The following is a 17075-nucleotide window of genomic DNA, read 5'->3' as shown; positions in this document are numbered from 1 at the left end:
TGGCCCTGCCTGCAGGAGTGGATAATCTGGTTGGGGGAGATCCCTGTGCCCCTGTACCCTTCCCCTCCATACTTAGAGGCTTGGGAATTCCTCCACTCCTGTTCTCATGGGTTCCAAGTCTTGGAAGGACTTCCTGACACCACTCTAGCATTCATTCAGTAGAGGTTTACTAAGGGTCAAATTCAGAGTCCCAATCTTAGTTCACTATAGGGGCAGGGCAAAGAGCATGCAAATGAGTAAAGCTGCCCCCAAACTTGGAGCCATCTGGTCCAGCCCCGCTTGGAGACGCTGAGGAGGTGTGGTTAACAACCCCCAGGCCTCAGTTCCTTGAGGGACTTCACGTGTCTCCAGGTTTCAGTTTTTCCGTGTATAAAATGGAAATGTCAGTTTGCTTTTGCTAGATGACAAACCAGCCCAAAACCTAGTGGCTTAATACAACAGGTATTTATTCTTTCTTTTGGCTCTGGTCTGGTTCAGCAGGGCCTGGATGCTCCTGGCCTCACTCCTATGTCCAGTGGGAAGGTGGGTGGCCTCAACTTCATGTTGTCTCTCATCCTCCAGAAGGCTAGCTGGGCTCTTCTCATGGAGATCTCAGGTTTCCAAAAGTACAAGAGAGGACAAGTCCTAATGCACCCACTCCTTTCAGGCATCTGCTCTGCCATGTTTGTGAATGTTCCAGTGGCCAAAGCAATTCATCTGGTCAAGTCCAGATTCAATGAGTAGAAAGAGATACCTATCTCTTGATGGGAGGAAAGGCAAAATCACTGCAAAGCAGCATGTGTACAGGCAGAGAGGAATTTGTGTAGTTAGTATTTCTTTTTTTTCTTCTTTCTCTCCTTTTCTTTCCTTCCATACCCTACCTCAATCATGTTTTGCCTTGGGCAGAATTTTGTACAAAAATGTATTCTGTTGGAGTTTCTGTTGTGGCTCAGTGAGTTAAGAACCTAGTATACTGGAGAATGTGGGTTAGATCCCTGGCCTCACTCAGTGGGTTAAAGATCTGGTATTGCCATGAGCTGTGGTTTAGGTCGCAGATGCGGCTTGGACCCCCTTTTGCAGTGGTGTAGGCCAGCAGCTGCAGCTCTAATTCAACCCCTAGCCTGAGAACTTCCATATGCTGCAGGTGCCGCCTTAAAAACAAAACAACAACAACAACAAAAACAAAAACCAAACAACAACAACAGCAAAAAAACCCAATTACTGTGGTTGTCATGAGGATGTGCCTGGAAGACCTTCAACCATGGAAACATAATTGACCACAGACCCCCGGCTGCTGGGCCCTAAAATGCATTGCTGTATTTGCAGTAAGGTCGTGTGCCAATGACTGGAACAGACTCATTCCTGTCCCATGACAGCTGACTTTGGCTCTGGAACTCCCCGGTGTCATAGCCAAACCTTTCATGGACTGCACAGCAGACTAGAATATTCCCACCCACACATCCTCCCTCCTTCCTTAGCTCAGATTAGACTTGTATGACTTGTATCTCAGTCTGATGACTCTCACAGCCTAGTCTGGCCCTGTCTCCATCGTCACAGTCATTTCCGCTAATAAAAGCCTTGCACTCTTAATCCGGTCTTGGCATCTTGTTCTCAGGGCATTGAGACTAACACGTTTTAAATTCTCTAGTCCTCTGTACTGTTACCTCTCTCTGCAACTAACTTATGCTCCTTTCCACCTTCCACGCAGCTCTTCATGACAGCTAAAATGGGTTCAGAGCTCAGCAAACATGGAGCTCAGTCTGACGGCAAGGATGGTCCTGGGCTGCCGAGGATAACTGGACTTGCTCTCAGGAAAGCAGTCCTTCCGACAGGTGTGACTTGAATCTCCACTGGCAGAGATTCCCTCTGTGTCCAGCAGAATTGGAGGCATTTCCAGGCATTTCCATTCCTGCTTTGCTTGCACTGAGTCATGGTTTACTCATCGTACTTTAGAACAGATACTGTTTGTTAAATACCAACTTTGTGTGGTGTCACACCAAACACTTTAAAATCTCTTTCTCTCAGCCCCTTAATGCCAAGAGGTTTGCATCCTTGTCCCCATTTTACAGATGAAGAAAGGCTGGTTCAGAGTGGTTTCAAGACCTGTCCCACAAAGCTGATGCATCCAGGCTCTGTTCTCTATTGCGAGTGTTAAGAGTCACAGTGAATTTTACTTTGAGTTCCATCAATGACTCTCCAGGCCCACAAAAGAGAGTCAGGGGATCAGAGCCTTGATTCTAAAACTGCAGAAGCCGGGAAGTTGCATCATCCAAAGAATCCGGGGTCCTAAGACCAGATATTTCACGCCCTCCACAAGAGGCCTCTACTACACATGGCCCTGAGGGGCCGCCTGGCATGATCTTTACATTCTCTCCTGCCACTTGGTATTTTTCCCCTAAACGCTTAACTCGGAAAACCACTCCCCCTCATTCATCAATCCCTGCCTCAAAGGCGGGCTGCCCTTGCTCCCAGCCATCTGACCAGGGTCCCCTCCCCACACAGTGGTGACAGGCCCAGCCGCCTTCTGAGACACCGACCTCCTCCCTCCTCTGCCTCTGGCTCACAAACAGCTTGCAAAGCGCTTTCAGCCAAGCGCCTGACAATTTACAACCAGAGCGAGGCTGTCACGGTGCCTTTGATGCCTCCATCGGGGCCCTGGGCTCATTCATCACCAGCCTGGGAAAGCCGCTGGGGTGGTTTCTATCTCTGGGCTGCATGGACCCACAGGGTGGTGAGGGACCTGGGGGACTCTGGCACAGAGCCACCTGCCTCCTCAGATCCACTGGGTGCTGGGGCCCACCCAGCCCTCCCACCCTCTTCTGCCTGCTCCCTCAAACTCCCCTGGAAGGACTGTGCCAAAAGCCCTGAAGATGGAATAAATATTCAGGGGTGAGGATTCGGAGCCCTGTGGCAGCATGGGGGTTCTGTCCTTTGGTTGGGTTTTGACACCCCTGTACTTCCTCCTAGGCATGGGAATGGAAGATACTTGTGGGGTCCCAGGGCAGAGCGAGACATGAGAATCATGCTAAGGACAGGAGGATTGTGGGCATTGCAGGTCAGGGGTTCCCAGCAAATGAGTATGCAAATGAGTATGCAAATGAGGCTGGGGTTCGGGAGTAGAAACTTCCACTTCCAGGACTGGGGAGGAAGGACCCCTTTTGCTGCCCCTCCTCACACCTTGGCTTTCACAGGATGAAAGTTCCCCTGGCTGGAAAAGCCCAGAGCCCTCCTGGATTGGTGTGTAGAGCTACCTTAACTAATAAATACAACTGGTTCAGCTGCTGGCTGGCATTGACCTTCAAGGCTCATTTGGAGAGACGATCAAGAGCAGGACCCTGCAAGGGCTGGCCTGAAGAGTCTAGGCTATTCAAAAGGTGATTTTTACCAGCTAATATGGAATGCAGTCTACAAACTGTCATCCTACACATCCAGGGACTCTGGACCCACGGGAAGCCACAGTACACACTCCTTGGAAATGGCACCGAGAGGAGAAAATTGACCAGGAAGGTTGGCAAGAGCACAGTCTCCTCCAGTCTTTGATACTCAGAGTTCTTACTCTTCAACCCTGTTTCCCACCTCTCAGGGCAGAAGAACAAAGAAGACCAGCAGGAGAGTCTAGAAGGGCAGGGCAGGAGGAGAAGAATTTCCCAAGATGCGCTAGAGCCACCCAAGAGCCCTAGCATGATTGAGATGTTCACAGACAGGGCAAGTGTGACTCTCTATCATCTCTATTCCATACCAGGGCCCAGATTTCTCTTAGCAGAGGTGGGTTTGATTTATGCGGAAAGTGGTGTGGAAGTCACAGTCCTAGCTATCCATGACAACCGTTCCCCACCATCAAACAGACTGGGGAGAGGGTTGGGGTAGGAGCCTAATACATGCTCAAGGGTGTTATTGACCTGATAGGGGCATCAGCAGGAAGCAGAAGGCAAATTAGGATAACTGTGGGAGGCTTTAGTGAAGGCACTGTTACAATGCGAAACCTTAAAGGAAGGTGGACAATCTCAGGACTAGGAAGAGTGGGCCTCCCTCTGTGATGCTGGCCCTGGAGGAGCCACAGAAGGGAGCGGTTCCTGAAACTGGAACCAGAGACAGAGGGTGCTGTGTGCAGAGTGCTACCTTATGGGAACTGGGACCTTCAGAAGGTGGAGGAACTCGTCCAGCTGACAGGGTGGGAGCCAGGGGATAAATACCCTGACTTCTCTCTTCCCCTCATTCCAGAGCTTCCCAAGGGCCAACCAAAAGCTGCAGGACAAGGGAGCAGTTGTTATCCGTGGAGGTCAGCCTCCTGGGGGCACAGAGCAGGGAGGGAGAGGCTGGAGGCTGGATCTGAAGAGGCAAGAAGGGTGTATCCAGAGCAGGTGTGGTATACCCTATTGGGTTGGTTGGTTGGCTGGTTGGTTGGGGTTTTTGTTTGTTTGTTTTTTGTTTTTTGGTCTTTTTAGGGCCGCGCCCACAGCATATGGAGGTTCCCAGGCTAGGGGTCAAATCAGAGCTGTAGCTACTGGCCTACACCACAGCAACACCAGATATGATCGAGCTGCATCTGTTACCTACACCATAGCTCACAGCAATGCCGGATCCTTAACCTACCGAGCGAGGCCAGGGACCAAGCCTGCATCCTCATGGGTGCGAGTCAGATTCATTTCCTCTGGGAACTCTGACTTAACTGTTTTGATACCATACTCAAGGCCTCTTGAGTCATAGCATTATGCTGGGTGTGCCAGTGGTTAAAACAGGCAGCCACTGAAGAGCCTAATAAAGGCATTTGTATTTTTGATGCTTATCGTAGACAATCTTTGTCCAAGGTTCTTTGTTCTTTGCACGGCATACTATAGTATGCATTGGGTCCAAAGTCACCTTGAGCTTAAAAAGTAAGCCTGCAAAACCAGTCAAAGATAAACCCAGCGGGAGGCTTTCTCCCTGGGAACATCTGAAAGTGAGACCAGCTCTGGTGTTCAGCCTGGCTCCGGACAGACACTAGGTGCCCTCTCAGCAAGGGTCACCAAAGAGGTACCCTCCCCACACCCAGGAGGAACCACCTTCAGACTCCCAAGAAACTAGAGACTAGCTATTATGAAACCACGGAGATGAAGGAATTACTCATCTTGTGGCATTTACACAAAATAGTGGAAAGACAGTACTGTTTTCAAAAAGTGACATTAACCCAGAATCCCAAGGGACTTTATTTTAAACTAATGGTGAATAAATTGTGAGATAAAAAACAGGTCAAAATATCCAGAATAACTTGCATACCACTTTTATCTGCCTTTCTCCCCCTTTCCATTGCTTTTTGTTTATAGGCAATGAAATTGTACGGGGTGAATGAGACGCTTTGGGTAGTTTTAGGGAAACAGTTTGATATTCTTATTCCTGGTGACATGTTTCTCTGGGAGCTTTTAGTTACTCATCCTAAGTCTCACGTGTCTATTATAACGGCTAGCCAACAGCACCTGGTGGCAATAAATAAAGAGGGTACAGTGCAGAGAGGGTCTAATAAGTCCCCAGGGTACTTTTCACCAGCAGAGATGAACACTGAATGGAAGAGAGCAAACTAAAAGTATTATTTAACAGAGTAAGAAAGTGGAGAAGGAGGATTATAAAGAGGAAAGAAAATGGAAGAGAGGGAAGGAAAACCTCTCATCTAAAGGGACCGTTCAATCAACTTATTTTATTTTTATTTTTTATTTTTTTGTCTTTTTACCATTTCTTGGGCCACTCCCACGGCATATGGAGGTTCCCAGGCTAGGGGTCTAATCAGAGCTACAGCTGCCGGCCTGACGCCAGAGCCACAGCAATGCGAGATCCGAGCCGTGTCTGCGACCTATACCACAGCTCACGGCAACACAAGATCCTTAACCCACTGAGCAAGGCCAGGGATCGAACCTGCAACCTCATGGTTCCTAGTCGGATTCGTAAACCACTGAGCCACGACGGGAACTCCAATCAACTTATTTGTATGGAGCCGTGTCCCCAGGACCCATGATTCTTCAGTTCTCCTCAGACTATTCCAGAGGAGCCGAGGACCCCCAAAGAAGGGGCATGCCCACACTTGGCTCAAGAGTCAAATACCTGAATGGTGCAGCCCCTGTGGAAAATAGTATGGAGGTTTCCCAAGGAACAAAAAAAGAGCTACCAGGTGACCCAGCAATTCCACTGCTGGGTATCTATCCAAAAAAAACAAAACACTAATTTGAAAAGATACATGCACCCTAGTGTTCACTGCAGCACTGTTCACAATAGCCAAGACGTGGAAGCAACCTAAGTGTCTGTCAACAGATGCACGGATAAAGAAGATATGGTACATACGTACAATGGAATATTACTCAGCCATACAGAAGAATGAAACTCTGTCATTTGCAGTAACGTGGATGGACTTGGAGGCCATTATGCTAAGTGAAATAAGTCAGAGAAAGACAAATACTGTATGACATCACTTACATGCAAAAAACTGGAATTCCTGCCGTGGTGCAGCGGTTTAAGAATCCGACAACATTGGCTCTGGTCGCTGAGGAGGCACAGGTTCCATCTCTGGCCCGGGAATTTCCATATGCCACAGGTGTGGCCATAAAAACAGAAACAAAAACACATATAACATAAAAGAAGCAGACTTACAGATAGAGAGCACAACCTGGTGGGGGGGTGGGGGAATATCAGGGTGGGGGAGGGGAGGCACAAACTATTGGATGCAAGATAGGCTCAAGCATGTATTGTACAACAGGGAGGTATTGCCAACATTTTATTTCATTTTTTTTCTTTTGGTCCTTTTGTCTTTTCAGGGCTGCACTTGCGGCATATGCAAGTTCCCAGGCTAGGGGTCCAATCAGTGCTGTAGCCACAGGCCTACATCACAGCCACAGCAGTGTGGGATCCGAGCTGCATCTGCGACCTACACCACAGCTCACAGCAAGGCCAGATCCTTAACCTACTGAGCGAGGCCAGGGATCCAACCCACGTCCTTGTGGATGCTAGTCGGGTCTGCTAACCGCTGAGCCATGATGGGAACGCCCCAATATTTTATAATAACCAAGTGGAATGTAGTCTTTTTAAATGGTATGAAGATGAAAAATAATTTAAAAACTAAAAAAAATATATTTTTAAAGAAGGCGAATACCCGAAGGTGAACTTGGTACACGTTGAGGGATTATCATTAATGTCTTCCACGATGAAGATTATCTGCTTGCGATTCTCCTGGCCCCCAAAGGGTCTGTCCTTCACCAGAACCTCCAGAGAAATGGTGGGATTTTGTCTCAATTCGCCTGCATCTCGGTTTAGCCTGCGGGCCACTTGGATGGTCCCAGTCACTGAGAAGGCAAAGGTCAGAATGTGGCACTTTAGAGAGAAATGAAGCATCAAGGGCAGACAGAGACTTGCAGTAAATGGGAAAAGAACATGCTGATATGAGGAATGGCTTACAAAGGGAATATCCTCTATACAAATATATTTTGTAAAAAAAAAAAAAATAGTGTAAGTCCCTATCTTGGACATTTTGGGCTGCCTGGACTGATCCTTGCAGAATTTTTCACCTCATCCTTCAGAGCTGGGCCCCTGGCAGCTGTCCTTGCCCATAGTTGACTAGACTGGTAGACAGCTGACTCCAGCCTGACCCCCTGGGTTCTCTCACTGGAGAACCTGTAACTGGGAGATGCGAGGCAGGTTACTAGAGAATCTACAGGCAAGAGGCCGGCATCCTAGCTGCCAAGGTCGCTGGAGCCGCGCTGCTCCCTCCCGTCCTGTGCCCTCATGGTCCCATTCTTTCTCATGAGATAGGATCCTGTTGATAGGTGTCTCCTACTTTTTTTTTCTTTTGCTTAGTTTGGCTTGCTTTAGTTTCTGTTACTTGCAACCAAAGAGTCTTTATAAATATACTCTAAAACTAACCCCACTGTATTTGTTAAAAATTCAGTTTGCGATACTGAAGTGAACAGAATTCTAAACCACGCTCAGGAGAGTGAGGTCTTGGATGACAGACAGCCCGCTGGGGGGTTCGGGGGTAGAACACGATCACTGCCTTTGCCTGCCTCTCCTGGAAACAGGTAACCTTTGCCCTAAAGCCTATGCAATGAATAGCACATTATCTTTTCTGGGATTGTCCAATGCTGGCTTCTGCAAAAGCACTATGTAAAGTGAAGTCTTGTTTGGTGATGTGACAGGAACTTATGAGGTGGAATGGTTCTAGACAGACTCTGGAGTCAGGCAGCTTTGGTTTGTATCTCTGCTTCACAACGTGCTGTGAGACCTTGGACAAGTCACTTAACCTGTCTGAGTATCTCTCAAGGCCTCAGTTTCCTCATCTGTAAAATGGGGATGATGATAGTGGGCTGAGTACTTAAGAAGGGATGCTTGTGGATCACTCAGCATCCTGCCTGGTATGGACTAGAAGATGGCGATGACAGGAAGGGGAGACTCTCCTCTGCACCAAGATGAGACAACAGCTCCCAGGAAGCTGGCAGATTGATCTAGATTGAGGCTATCCAATACCATAACCATGTGCTACATGTGGCTCTTTAGCACATGAAATGTCACTAGTCCAAATTGAGATATGCAGTAAGGATAACATACACAACAGATTTCAAAGACTTGGCACGAACAGTAATAATGTAAAATATCTCGTGAATTAACTTTATTTTCGTTGAAGTATAGTTGATTTACAATGTTGTATTAATTTCTGCTGCACAGCAAAATGATTCAGTTATGTATACATATATATATATACACACACACACACATTCTTTTTTGTATTCTTTTCCACTATGGTTTATCATAGGACATTGAATGTATTTCCCTGTGCTGTACAGTAGGACCTTGTTGTTTATCCTCTCCATATATCATAACTTACATCTGTTAACTCCAACCTCCCACTCCACCCCTCCCCCAATCCACTCTCCCTTGGCAACCACAAGTCTGTTCTCTTTATCTGTGAGTCTGTTTCTGTTCCATAGATATGTTCATTTGTGTCATATTTTAGATGCCACATATAAGTGATTTCATATGGTATTTGTCTTTCTCTTTTTGACTTACTTCATTTAGTATGATAATCTCTAGTTGCATCCATATTGCTGCCAATGGCATTACTTCATTCTTTTTTATGGCTAAGTAGTATTCCATTGTGTATATGTACCACATCTTCTTTATCCATTCCTCTATCGATTGGCATTTAGGTTGTTTCCATGTCTTGGCTATTGTGAATAATACTGCAATGAACATTGGGGTGCATGTATCTTTTTGAATTATGGTCTTCTCTGGATAGATGCCCAGGAGTGGGATTGCTAGATCATACGGTGATTCTATTTCAGTTTTTTGAGGAACCGCCATACTGTTTTCCACAGTGGCTGCACCAACTTAAATTCACACCAACAGTGTAAGAGGATTCCCTTTTCTCCATACCCTCTCCAGCATTTGTTATCTGTAGACTTTTTAATGATGGCCAGTCCGACTGGTGTAGGTGTTACCTCATTGAAGTTTTGATTTGCATTTCTTCATTAGTAACTTTAAACTATTAATTACAAGTTAAAATAATAATATTTTGGATACATTGGGTTAAATAAAATACCTTGTTAAAATTAATTTTACCCCCCTCCTGCACTGTTGGTGGGAATGTAAATTGGTACAACCACCATGGAAAACAGTATGGAGGTACCTTGGAAAACGATACATAGAACTACCTACCATATGACCCAGCAATCCCACTCTTGGGTGTATATCTGGACAAAACTTTCCTTGAAAAAGACATATGCACCCACATGTTCATTGCAGCACTATTTGCAATAGCCAAGACATGGAAACAACCTAAATGTCCATTGACAGATGATTGGATTAAGAAGATGTGGTATATATACACGATGGAATACTACTCAGCCATAAAAAGAACGAACAAAATAATGCCATTCGCAGCAACATGGATGGAACTAGAGACTCATACTAAGTGAAGTAAGTCAGAAAGATAAAGATAAATACCATATGATATCACTTATATCTGGATTCTAATATACAGCAGAAATGAACCTTTCCACAGAAAAGAAAATCATGACATGGACAAGTCATGGAGAACAGACTTGTGGTTGCCAAGGAGACAGGGGGGAGTGGGATGGACTGGGATTTTGAGGCTAATAGATGCAAACTATTGCCTTTGAAATGGATAAGCAATGGGATCCTGCTGTGTAGCACTGGGAACTATGTCTAGTCACTTGTGATGGAGCATGATAATGTGAGAAAAGATGAATGTATACATGTATGTGTCACCTTGCTGTGCAGTAGAAAATTGACAGAACACATGTAAACCAGCTATAATGGAAAAATTAAAAAATCATTATACAAAAATTAATTTTTCCTGTTTCTTTCTACTTTTTGTGGCCACTAGAGACTTTAGAACTACATATGTGGTCTCCACTCTATTTCTCTTGAATGGCACTGGTCTGGCTCCTCAGTTCAGAAGACCTCAAGATACCCTCAGGAAAGTGAACTCGTCCATCCTTAGATGCCTACCTGTCCCAAAGGTGAAGTGGTGATACAGCTGTTGACATTGGGCACTGTTCAGTCCCCAAGACCTAGGCCAACTGCTTTTTTTTTTTTAATGGCCATACCCGTGGCATATGGAAGTTCCTAGGTTAGGGATTGAATCTGAGCTGCTGGATCCTTTAACCCACTGGGCTGGGTTGGGAATCAAACCTGCACCTACACAGCAACTTAAATCACTGCAGTCAGATTCTTTACCCATTGCACCACAGTGGGAACTCCCCAACAGCTTTTTTTTTTTTTTGGCTTTGCCCATGGCAAGCTCAAGTTCCTGGGCTAGGGGTTGAACTAGTGCCACAGCAGTGATAATGCCAGATCCTTAGCCTACTGAACCGCCAAGGAACTCCTATGACAACAGCTTTTTTTTTTTTTTGCTTTTTTAGGACCACACCCGAGGCATATGGAAGTTCCCAGGCTAGGGGGTCGAATCGGAGCTGCAGCTGCCAGCCTACGCCACAGCCACAGTAACACGGGATCCGAGCCACACCTGGGACCTACACCACAGCTCACAGCAACGCCAGATCCTTAATCCACTGAGCGAGGCCAGGGATGGAACCCACATCCTCATGGATCCTAGTCGGATTCATTTCTGCTGTGCCACAACAGGAGCTCCCAGAGCCACGACGGGAACTCCCTCAACTGCTTTTAATGCACCTATCACTCTGGTAATTTCTGATACGCTAGACAGAAAGGCACGCCCCAGACCAGAAGATGTAATAACTGTTTGTAAAACAATCCAAGTGGCTAAATTAGAGAACGCACAGGGTGCGTGTGTCTGACTTACACTGATTGATCATGAAATAGCTGTTAACAGTAGTGATGCTGTAGAGGAGGAAGCTGGTAAAGCCTTTATCATCAGGGTCCTCGGCTGTGATATTGGCCACGATGGTTCCTGGACCCAGCTCCTCGGGAATCCTATACACTTGCCTTGGGCTGGAACAGAAAGACAGCAGACACAGCTAATTTTCAGGGGCACGGGAGAGGTGGGTATTTTGGTTAGTGCTAAATATAGTGCTGAGCTGTTGGAGTTGCATCCACATGTTCAGGAGGGAGAACGGAGCAGCTGAAGGGAGGGGTGACTGGCTTTTGTATTTCCAAAATCACACCCCCGTGGAAGCCACAGAAGTGCCCTGCCGTGATGGCAATGATTTATGTCGGCCACAGCCTCTGACTCCACGCAGCCCTGATGCCATTTCGGATCGCTTAGGCATTAACATCTTTTAAAATAAGGATAGTTGGCCTGTCCAGCCATCTTCTTTTCTCCCAATTCATGTGCAAAAGTTCCCTGATCTCTTTTAAAAATTCCTCTGGCCACAGTATTCAGAACTATGGGTTTCTGACTGCCATCCCCTGGCTGCCACCAGAAGCCGAATGAATTGAACTGTCTCCATTCTCGTGCTTCCACTCACTTTCGCCTCTCCCCCGCCCCTCCTTCCTTCTTTCTTTCCTTCCTTCGTTTCCTCGTTCCCTTCTCTTTCTTCCTCCCACCCTCTCACTTTCTCTTTTTCCTTCTTTCCCTTGCTTTTTTTTTTTTTTTTTTTGCATGAGAAGGTAGAAATTCACACAGAACGTGTGCACCTTTCCAGTTGCATTGTGCTAATCAGGTCAGCTCTCTGAAGGGAGAAATGACCCCCTCCTCCCCCTGCAGAAGCCAAGGTCAATGCCCTGCCCTCCAAGGATGCCTTCTTACACGGTAACTCCAAATCGCCAGCATACCCACCTTCCTCATACCTCAGCTGCTTTGGAAAAGGCTCATAATAAGACAGAGAGGTTGGAAGTTTTAACTACACAACTTGCATAAATTGAGTAATTTTGAATGCACCACGGGAGGCTTATCATTTAAAAGCACTCGGCAGGAAGTCCTTTTGCAGATGGAAAACCACTTCCATGGGGCTAATAGTCATCTCTCATTTACCAGTTTCCTAAATCTGGGTTTTCCCACGTGGGATCTTCTTTAAGAGGGGAATACCATACCTCAGATCTAAAGGATTGCATTCATTTCATGAGCCCAGAATGTTTCTGCAGTTCTGTCTCACCGTCTGTAGAGCCAGAGGGAGGAGGAAGGAGCGGAGCGGGGAAGCTCCAGCTGGAGTGGGAGGCAGGAAAGGCTGGAAGCAGGCTCCTCCCTGGATCCTGGCCCTGCCCCCATCCCTGAGTCGACCTCGTGTTGTTAGGAGACAGTAATTTTGTTCAGGCCAAGAGGCCACCCCTGGGCTCCGTTCTTCCGTTTACTTACCTGACACACCCCTGTTCTCGGGGAGTCTGTGCTGTCACTGGGGGGTCCAGGGTTGGACAAAGTGAGGTGTAGCCAAGGAGGCAGGGGTGGCAGGAACCAAAAGCAGAGCCAGAGGAGAGAGGGTAATGGCCCCACTTCCTAAGGCTGGACTAAGTCTTTGTTCCAGTGTGTGAGAGCCCCTCTTCTAACACGCTGGGGTTTTTCTTTGGTGACTTTGAGGGGGTTCCATTAACTTCCAGCAAAGAGATTCCTAAGACACCCATGCTGCTTTCACAGCCTGGCCCCGGTGATCCCAGAAGTGGTCCCCGCCTTTCGAACCGGCTCCCTGAGGATGCTGGGGCTGCTCCAGACCTTGGATTCAGGATGTGCGTTTCTACAGGGTGGGGCGGGGGTGTGCGTGTATGTGCTTTAAAGTCTGAGAAGGACTATTGTGAGGAATCACCAGAGGTAACAACCACAGGCAACCAGCCTCTCCTAGGACAGACAGGACACCTTGGGAAAACAAACAAACAAACAAACAAAACCCTTCCTCCCATCCTCCCTTCTTCCTTCTAAGACAGTGATTCTCAGCTGTGGGTGATTATGTTTTTGTCACAACCAGAGGAGTGGGCTGCTATTGGCACGTAGTAGGTCGAGGCCAGGGATGCTGCTAAACATCCATCCTACAGTGCACGGTGCCCAGGACAGCCCCGCTTTGGGGAGTGTCCTGCTCAAGATGTCAGGAGTGCAGCTGTTTAAGGCCCTGTTCTGCAGGCTCCTCCAGTTCACGCTGGGTGCTCCCCAAGTCCCTAGGATGGGGACTGATCAGGCTGTGAATGCTTCCTGGGTTCAACATCCTCCCCTTGACTGACCTGATATTGAGCCTGGCAGAAGATAAAATCTGTGGTTTATTTGGTTTGGGGATCCAAGACCCAAGTGTGTATAAAATATCATTTAACTTAGAAGCGTTACCCTAAGGCCACAGTAGAGATCTATTCAAGTCCAGTGAAGCCAGGGCCCCTGCAGCACCCAGCGGCAGAAGCTCTGAGGTCCCTAATTCCCACGACTGTCTCCCCACAACACTGGACCACCAGAACCTACGTCAGGAGTAGCCCAGGGCCTAGGCCACACTCTGGGGAAAGGGTGTGAGTCCTGGGTGACCCGGGGTGGCTTCTCTAAGTCTGTAATTGTGTGTATACACTGCCTGGTGGCAGGTGGGAAAGGACTTCGAGTAAATGCAAAAGAAATGGACAGAAGGGGAGAAAGACTCACCTGCCCAACTCTAAAACAGAGCTCTTTGCAAAAATGGCAAACACTGTTTGCAATGTGGCAAGTAAATACAATTCTCTCATGAAAAGTGGTCAAATTTCACAATGGCAGAGCCCTAGAGAGCACCTCACAAACCAATCAAACATTCGTCTGCTCATCACCACCCCGGAATGAAATGGTGAGACACTTTCCACAGCAGAAATAGTACTTGCTGGAGTTCCCGCCGTGGCTCAGTGGTTAACGAATCTGACTAGGAATCAAGAGGTTGCAGGTTCAATGCCCTGGCCTCGCTCAGTGGGTTAAGGATCTGGCGTTGCCATGAGCTGTGGTGTAGGTTGCAGACATGGCTTGGATCTGGCATTGCTGTGGCTCTGGCGAAGGCTGGCAGCCACAGCTCCGATTAGACCCCTAGCCTGGGAACCTCCATATGCTGCGGGTGCGGCCCTAGAAAATATATGAAAAAGAAAAAGAAAGAAAAAAAAAGAAATAGTACTTGCTTTGACTGTGTGCTTGGCAGGACCTTACCAGGTAGTCAAGATAGAGGAGTTTTTCCCTCTTTTTGCATTTCTACTTCACACTCGAACTCAGTCTACTTGAGTCTGTCTCAGGATGTAATTTTATTATTCTGAATGAAGTGATTTAGTCTAGGTGGGTTCTGAGGAGCCATCCTGCCCCAAATCCGTCCAGAGCATAAGCTCTCACAGACCCATCCCTACCAACATCCAGGAAACACCATTTGAAATAAAGTTGAGACAGTTCCCACGATGGTGCAGTGGGTTAAGAATCTGACTGCAGTGGCTCAGGTTGCTATGGAGGTATGGGTTCGAGCCTCAGCTGCAGTGGGTTAAAGGATCCGGCATTGCCATAGCTGTGGTGTATGTTATAGCTGTGGCCCAGATTCAATTTCTGGTCTGGGAAATTCCATGTGCTGCAGGTGCAGCCTTAAAAAAAAGGAGGTGTTCCCCTCGTGACTCAGCGGTAATGAAAAAACCGACTCGTGTCCATGGGAATGCAGGTTTGATCCCTGGCCTCACTCAGTGGATTAAGAATCCGGAATTGCCATGAGCTCTGGTGTAGGTCTTACACGTGGCTTGGGCCCCACATTGCTGTGGCTGTGGCGTAGGCCAGCAGCTGCAGCTCTGATTCATTCCCTAGACTGGGAACTTCCATATGCCTCAGGTGCAGCCCTAACAAGACAAAAAAAAAAAAAAAAAGCCAACTTAAAAAGAAAAAAAACTATTAAATGGTCACATAGGTCATGCTTCCTGTCTGGGATGGAGCCTAACAGGTTCATCTCTCAAACCAAAAATGAGAACCAGAGCTCTAGACCAATCTCAAGGGCCCCCCAAAACAGCCAAGGTCATGTTCTCTTTGAGCTGAGCCCAGTAGCTTTATTTTTAATTTTTTAAATTTTCTGGCTGAGCCTGCAGCTTGGGGAAGTTCCCAGGCCACACCACACCCGCACCACAGTTGCAGCTTGCACCATAGCTGGGGCAACACCAGGTCCTTAACCCACTGTGCCACAAGGGAACTCGGTTGCTTTATTTTGGAAGACACAGTCCAAATCAGATGGCCTACGAGTTCTGCTCCTTGGGGGAACTCATCATTTTCTCCTTTGAAGCTCCTTTCGTCTGCTCTTCCACCTTACAGACTAGGGGTGTGGGGAGGGCATTGCAGAGCATGCTAGCTTGAGACCCGTGGCCATCACCTTCCTCTAGGGATTACTGATGGGTCTGCATTGCTGGGTTGGCTAAGACTTGAGTCTGAATCCAGGCTGGGATGTTGCAACTATTTATAAATTGCCTCTATGCTGACCCTGGAGGAGCCCATCAGCAGAAATGCACTGGGCAACCTTCTGAGCTGCATCTGGCCACAGGCTTGGATGGGAAGCATGATGTGGGGGTGTCTGCTGCCATTCCCTCCGTGAGGACACCCAGCACCTGGGCTGTAGACTGTGATCACAATCCAGAAGTTTCACAACTGCGGTGTCTTTTGCCAAAAGGCACCAGGTGAGCCTGTGAAAGGAGTAGCCTTAATACCCACCAACCTGAGAATACTTTTGCAAGCATTCTACATAGTTCTGGGGCTCAGTGGCTTTTTGTTGGTGGAGTCTCCTGAGCTGAATTTATTCACAGCCATAAATACAGTTAACCCAAGCAGGGGATTTTCCAGTTTCCTGGTGGCTGGTTCCTTGAGCCCAGGTCAGCAACTGGGGCAGGCAGAGTCTTGTAACCAGTAGGCCAGGCTGTTGGCAGGGTCATATGCTAGCTCAAAAGCCCATCTCCCCCTCCTAGACCCCAACCTATGATAGGCTCTGGTCTCCCATTTGTGCCTGGGCAGGTGCCGGGCACACTCCCGCAGGCTGCCTCTATCAGATTCGCTCACTTACCTTCCTCACCTCTGCTGGACGCAGGAGCCACCAGACACAGCCAGGTCTCCTTTCTGGATCCCCCACGGCAGGAGGAAATTAGAGCACCCAGCCGTGGGCAGACCCCGGAGGCAGAGAGCCCTTTCCTCCGTCCTGACAGCGGAGTCTGCTGTTAGGAGCGGTGAGCCCTCTACTGTGCAAGCACCTGCCTTATGTTTCACTTTCACCCATGCCCAGGAGCAAAGCCCTGCCACAGGACATTGCGCCTGCGTCCCCCCACCCATACCCAGGATCCCACAGTGCACGTGTATGTGGGGGCGTGGAGGCAGGGGGAGCCGAGGTGCAAGATGCAAGTCCAGAACCCCAGATAAAGGACACAAGATCTGGAGGGCTTGTGTCTTGTCCAAGGGCTTCCCTCTGTCTTGTATGAAATGTGTCCGACGAGGCTCGGCCACCTGAGAGAGAGATGGTGGTCCAGCCCGTGGAGCGCCCCCTCCCCCAGCCCCTCACCCCCACGTCTACCTGGTAAAGCGAGGCACCTCGTCGTTGATGTTCACGATGTTTATCCGGAGCGCTGTGGAGGCTTTGAGCCCTTGGCTGTCTTTCACTTCCACCACGAAATGGTAACTGTGGGGCGGGGGGCGGGAGGCGGGGGGGGGCGCTAAGTCAGGGAGTCAAGCTTTGCTGGCCCGACATCAAAATGGGGGAGGGAGGAAAGCGTCTGCCCCC

General features: G+C 48.1%; 1 protein-coding gene across 9 annotated transcripts in view; it reads right to left on the bottom strand.

The window, feature by feature from the left end:
• CDHR3 (cadherin related family member 3) overlaps positions 1 to 17075 on the bottom strand; it is a 70865-nt gene that overhangs the window by 22102 nt on the left and 31688 nt on the right. For all 9 annotated transcript variants that reach the window (XM_047752594.1, XM_047752595.1, XM_047752596.1 and 6 more), the window contains 3 exons: positions 16869 to 16973; positions 11279 to 11427; positions 7094 to 7283 (listed from right to left, as the gene is read on the bottom strand). In XM_047752594.1, the coding sequence (XP_047608550.1) occupies positions 7094 to 7283; positions 11279 to 11427; positions 16869 to 16973 (444 nt within the window). The remainder of the gene's footprint in view (positions 1 to 7093; positions 7284 to 11278; positions 11428 to 16868; positions 16974 to 17075) is intronic.

Source organism: Phacochoerus africanus, chromosome 11 (assembly GCF_016906955.1).
Source record: "Phacochoerus africanus isolate WHEZ1 chromosome 11, ROS_Pafr_v1, whole genome shotgun sequence".
Classification (NCBI taxonomy): Eukaryota; Metazoa; Chordata; class Mammalia; order Artiodactyla; family Suidae; genus Phacochoerus; species Phacochoerus africanus.
The sequence above is the reverse complement of the archived record's forward strand: the minus strand, read 5'-3'. Positions and strand labels throughout refer to the sequence as shown.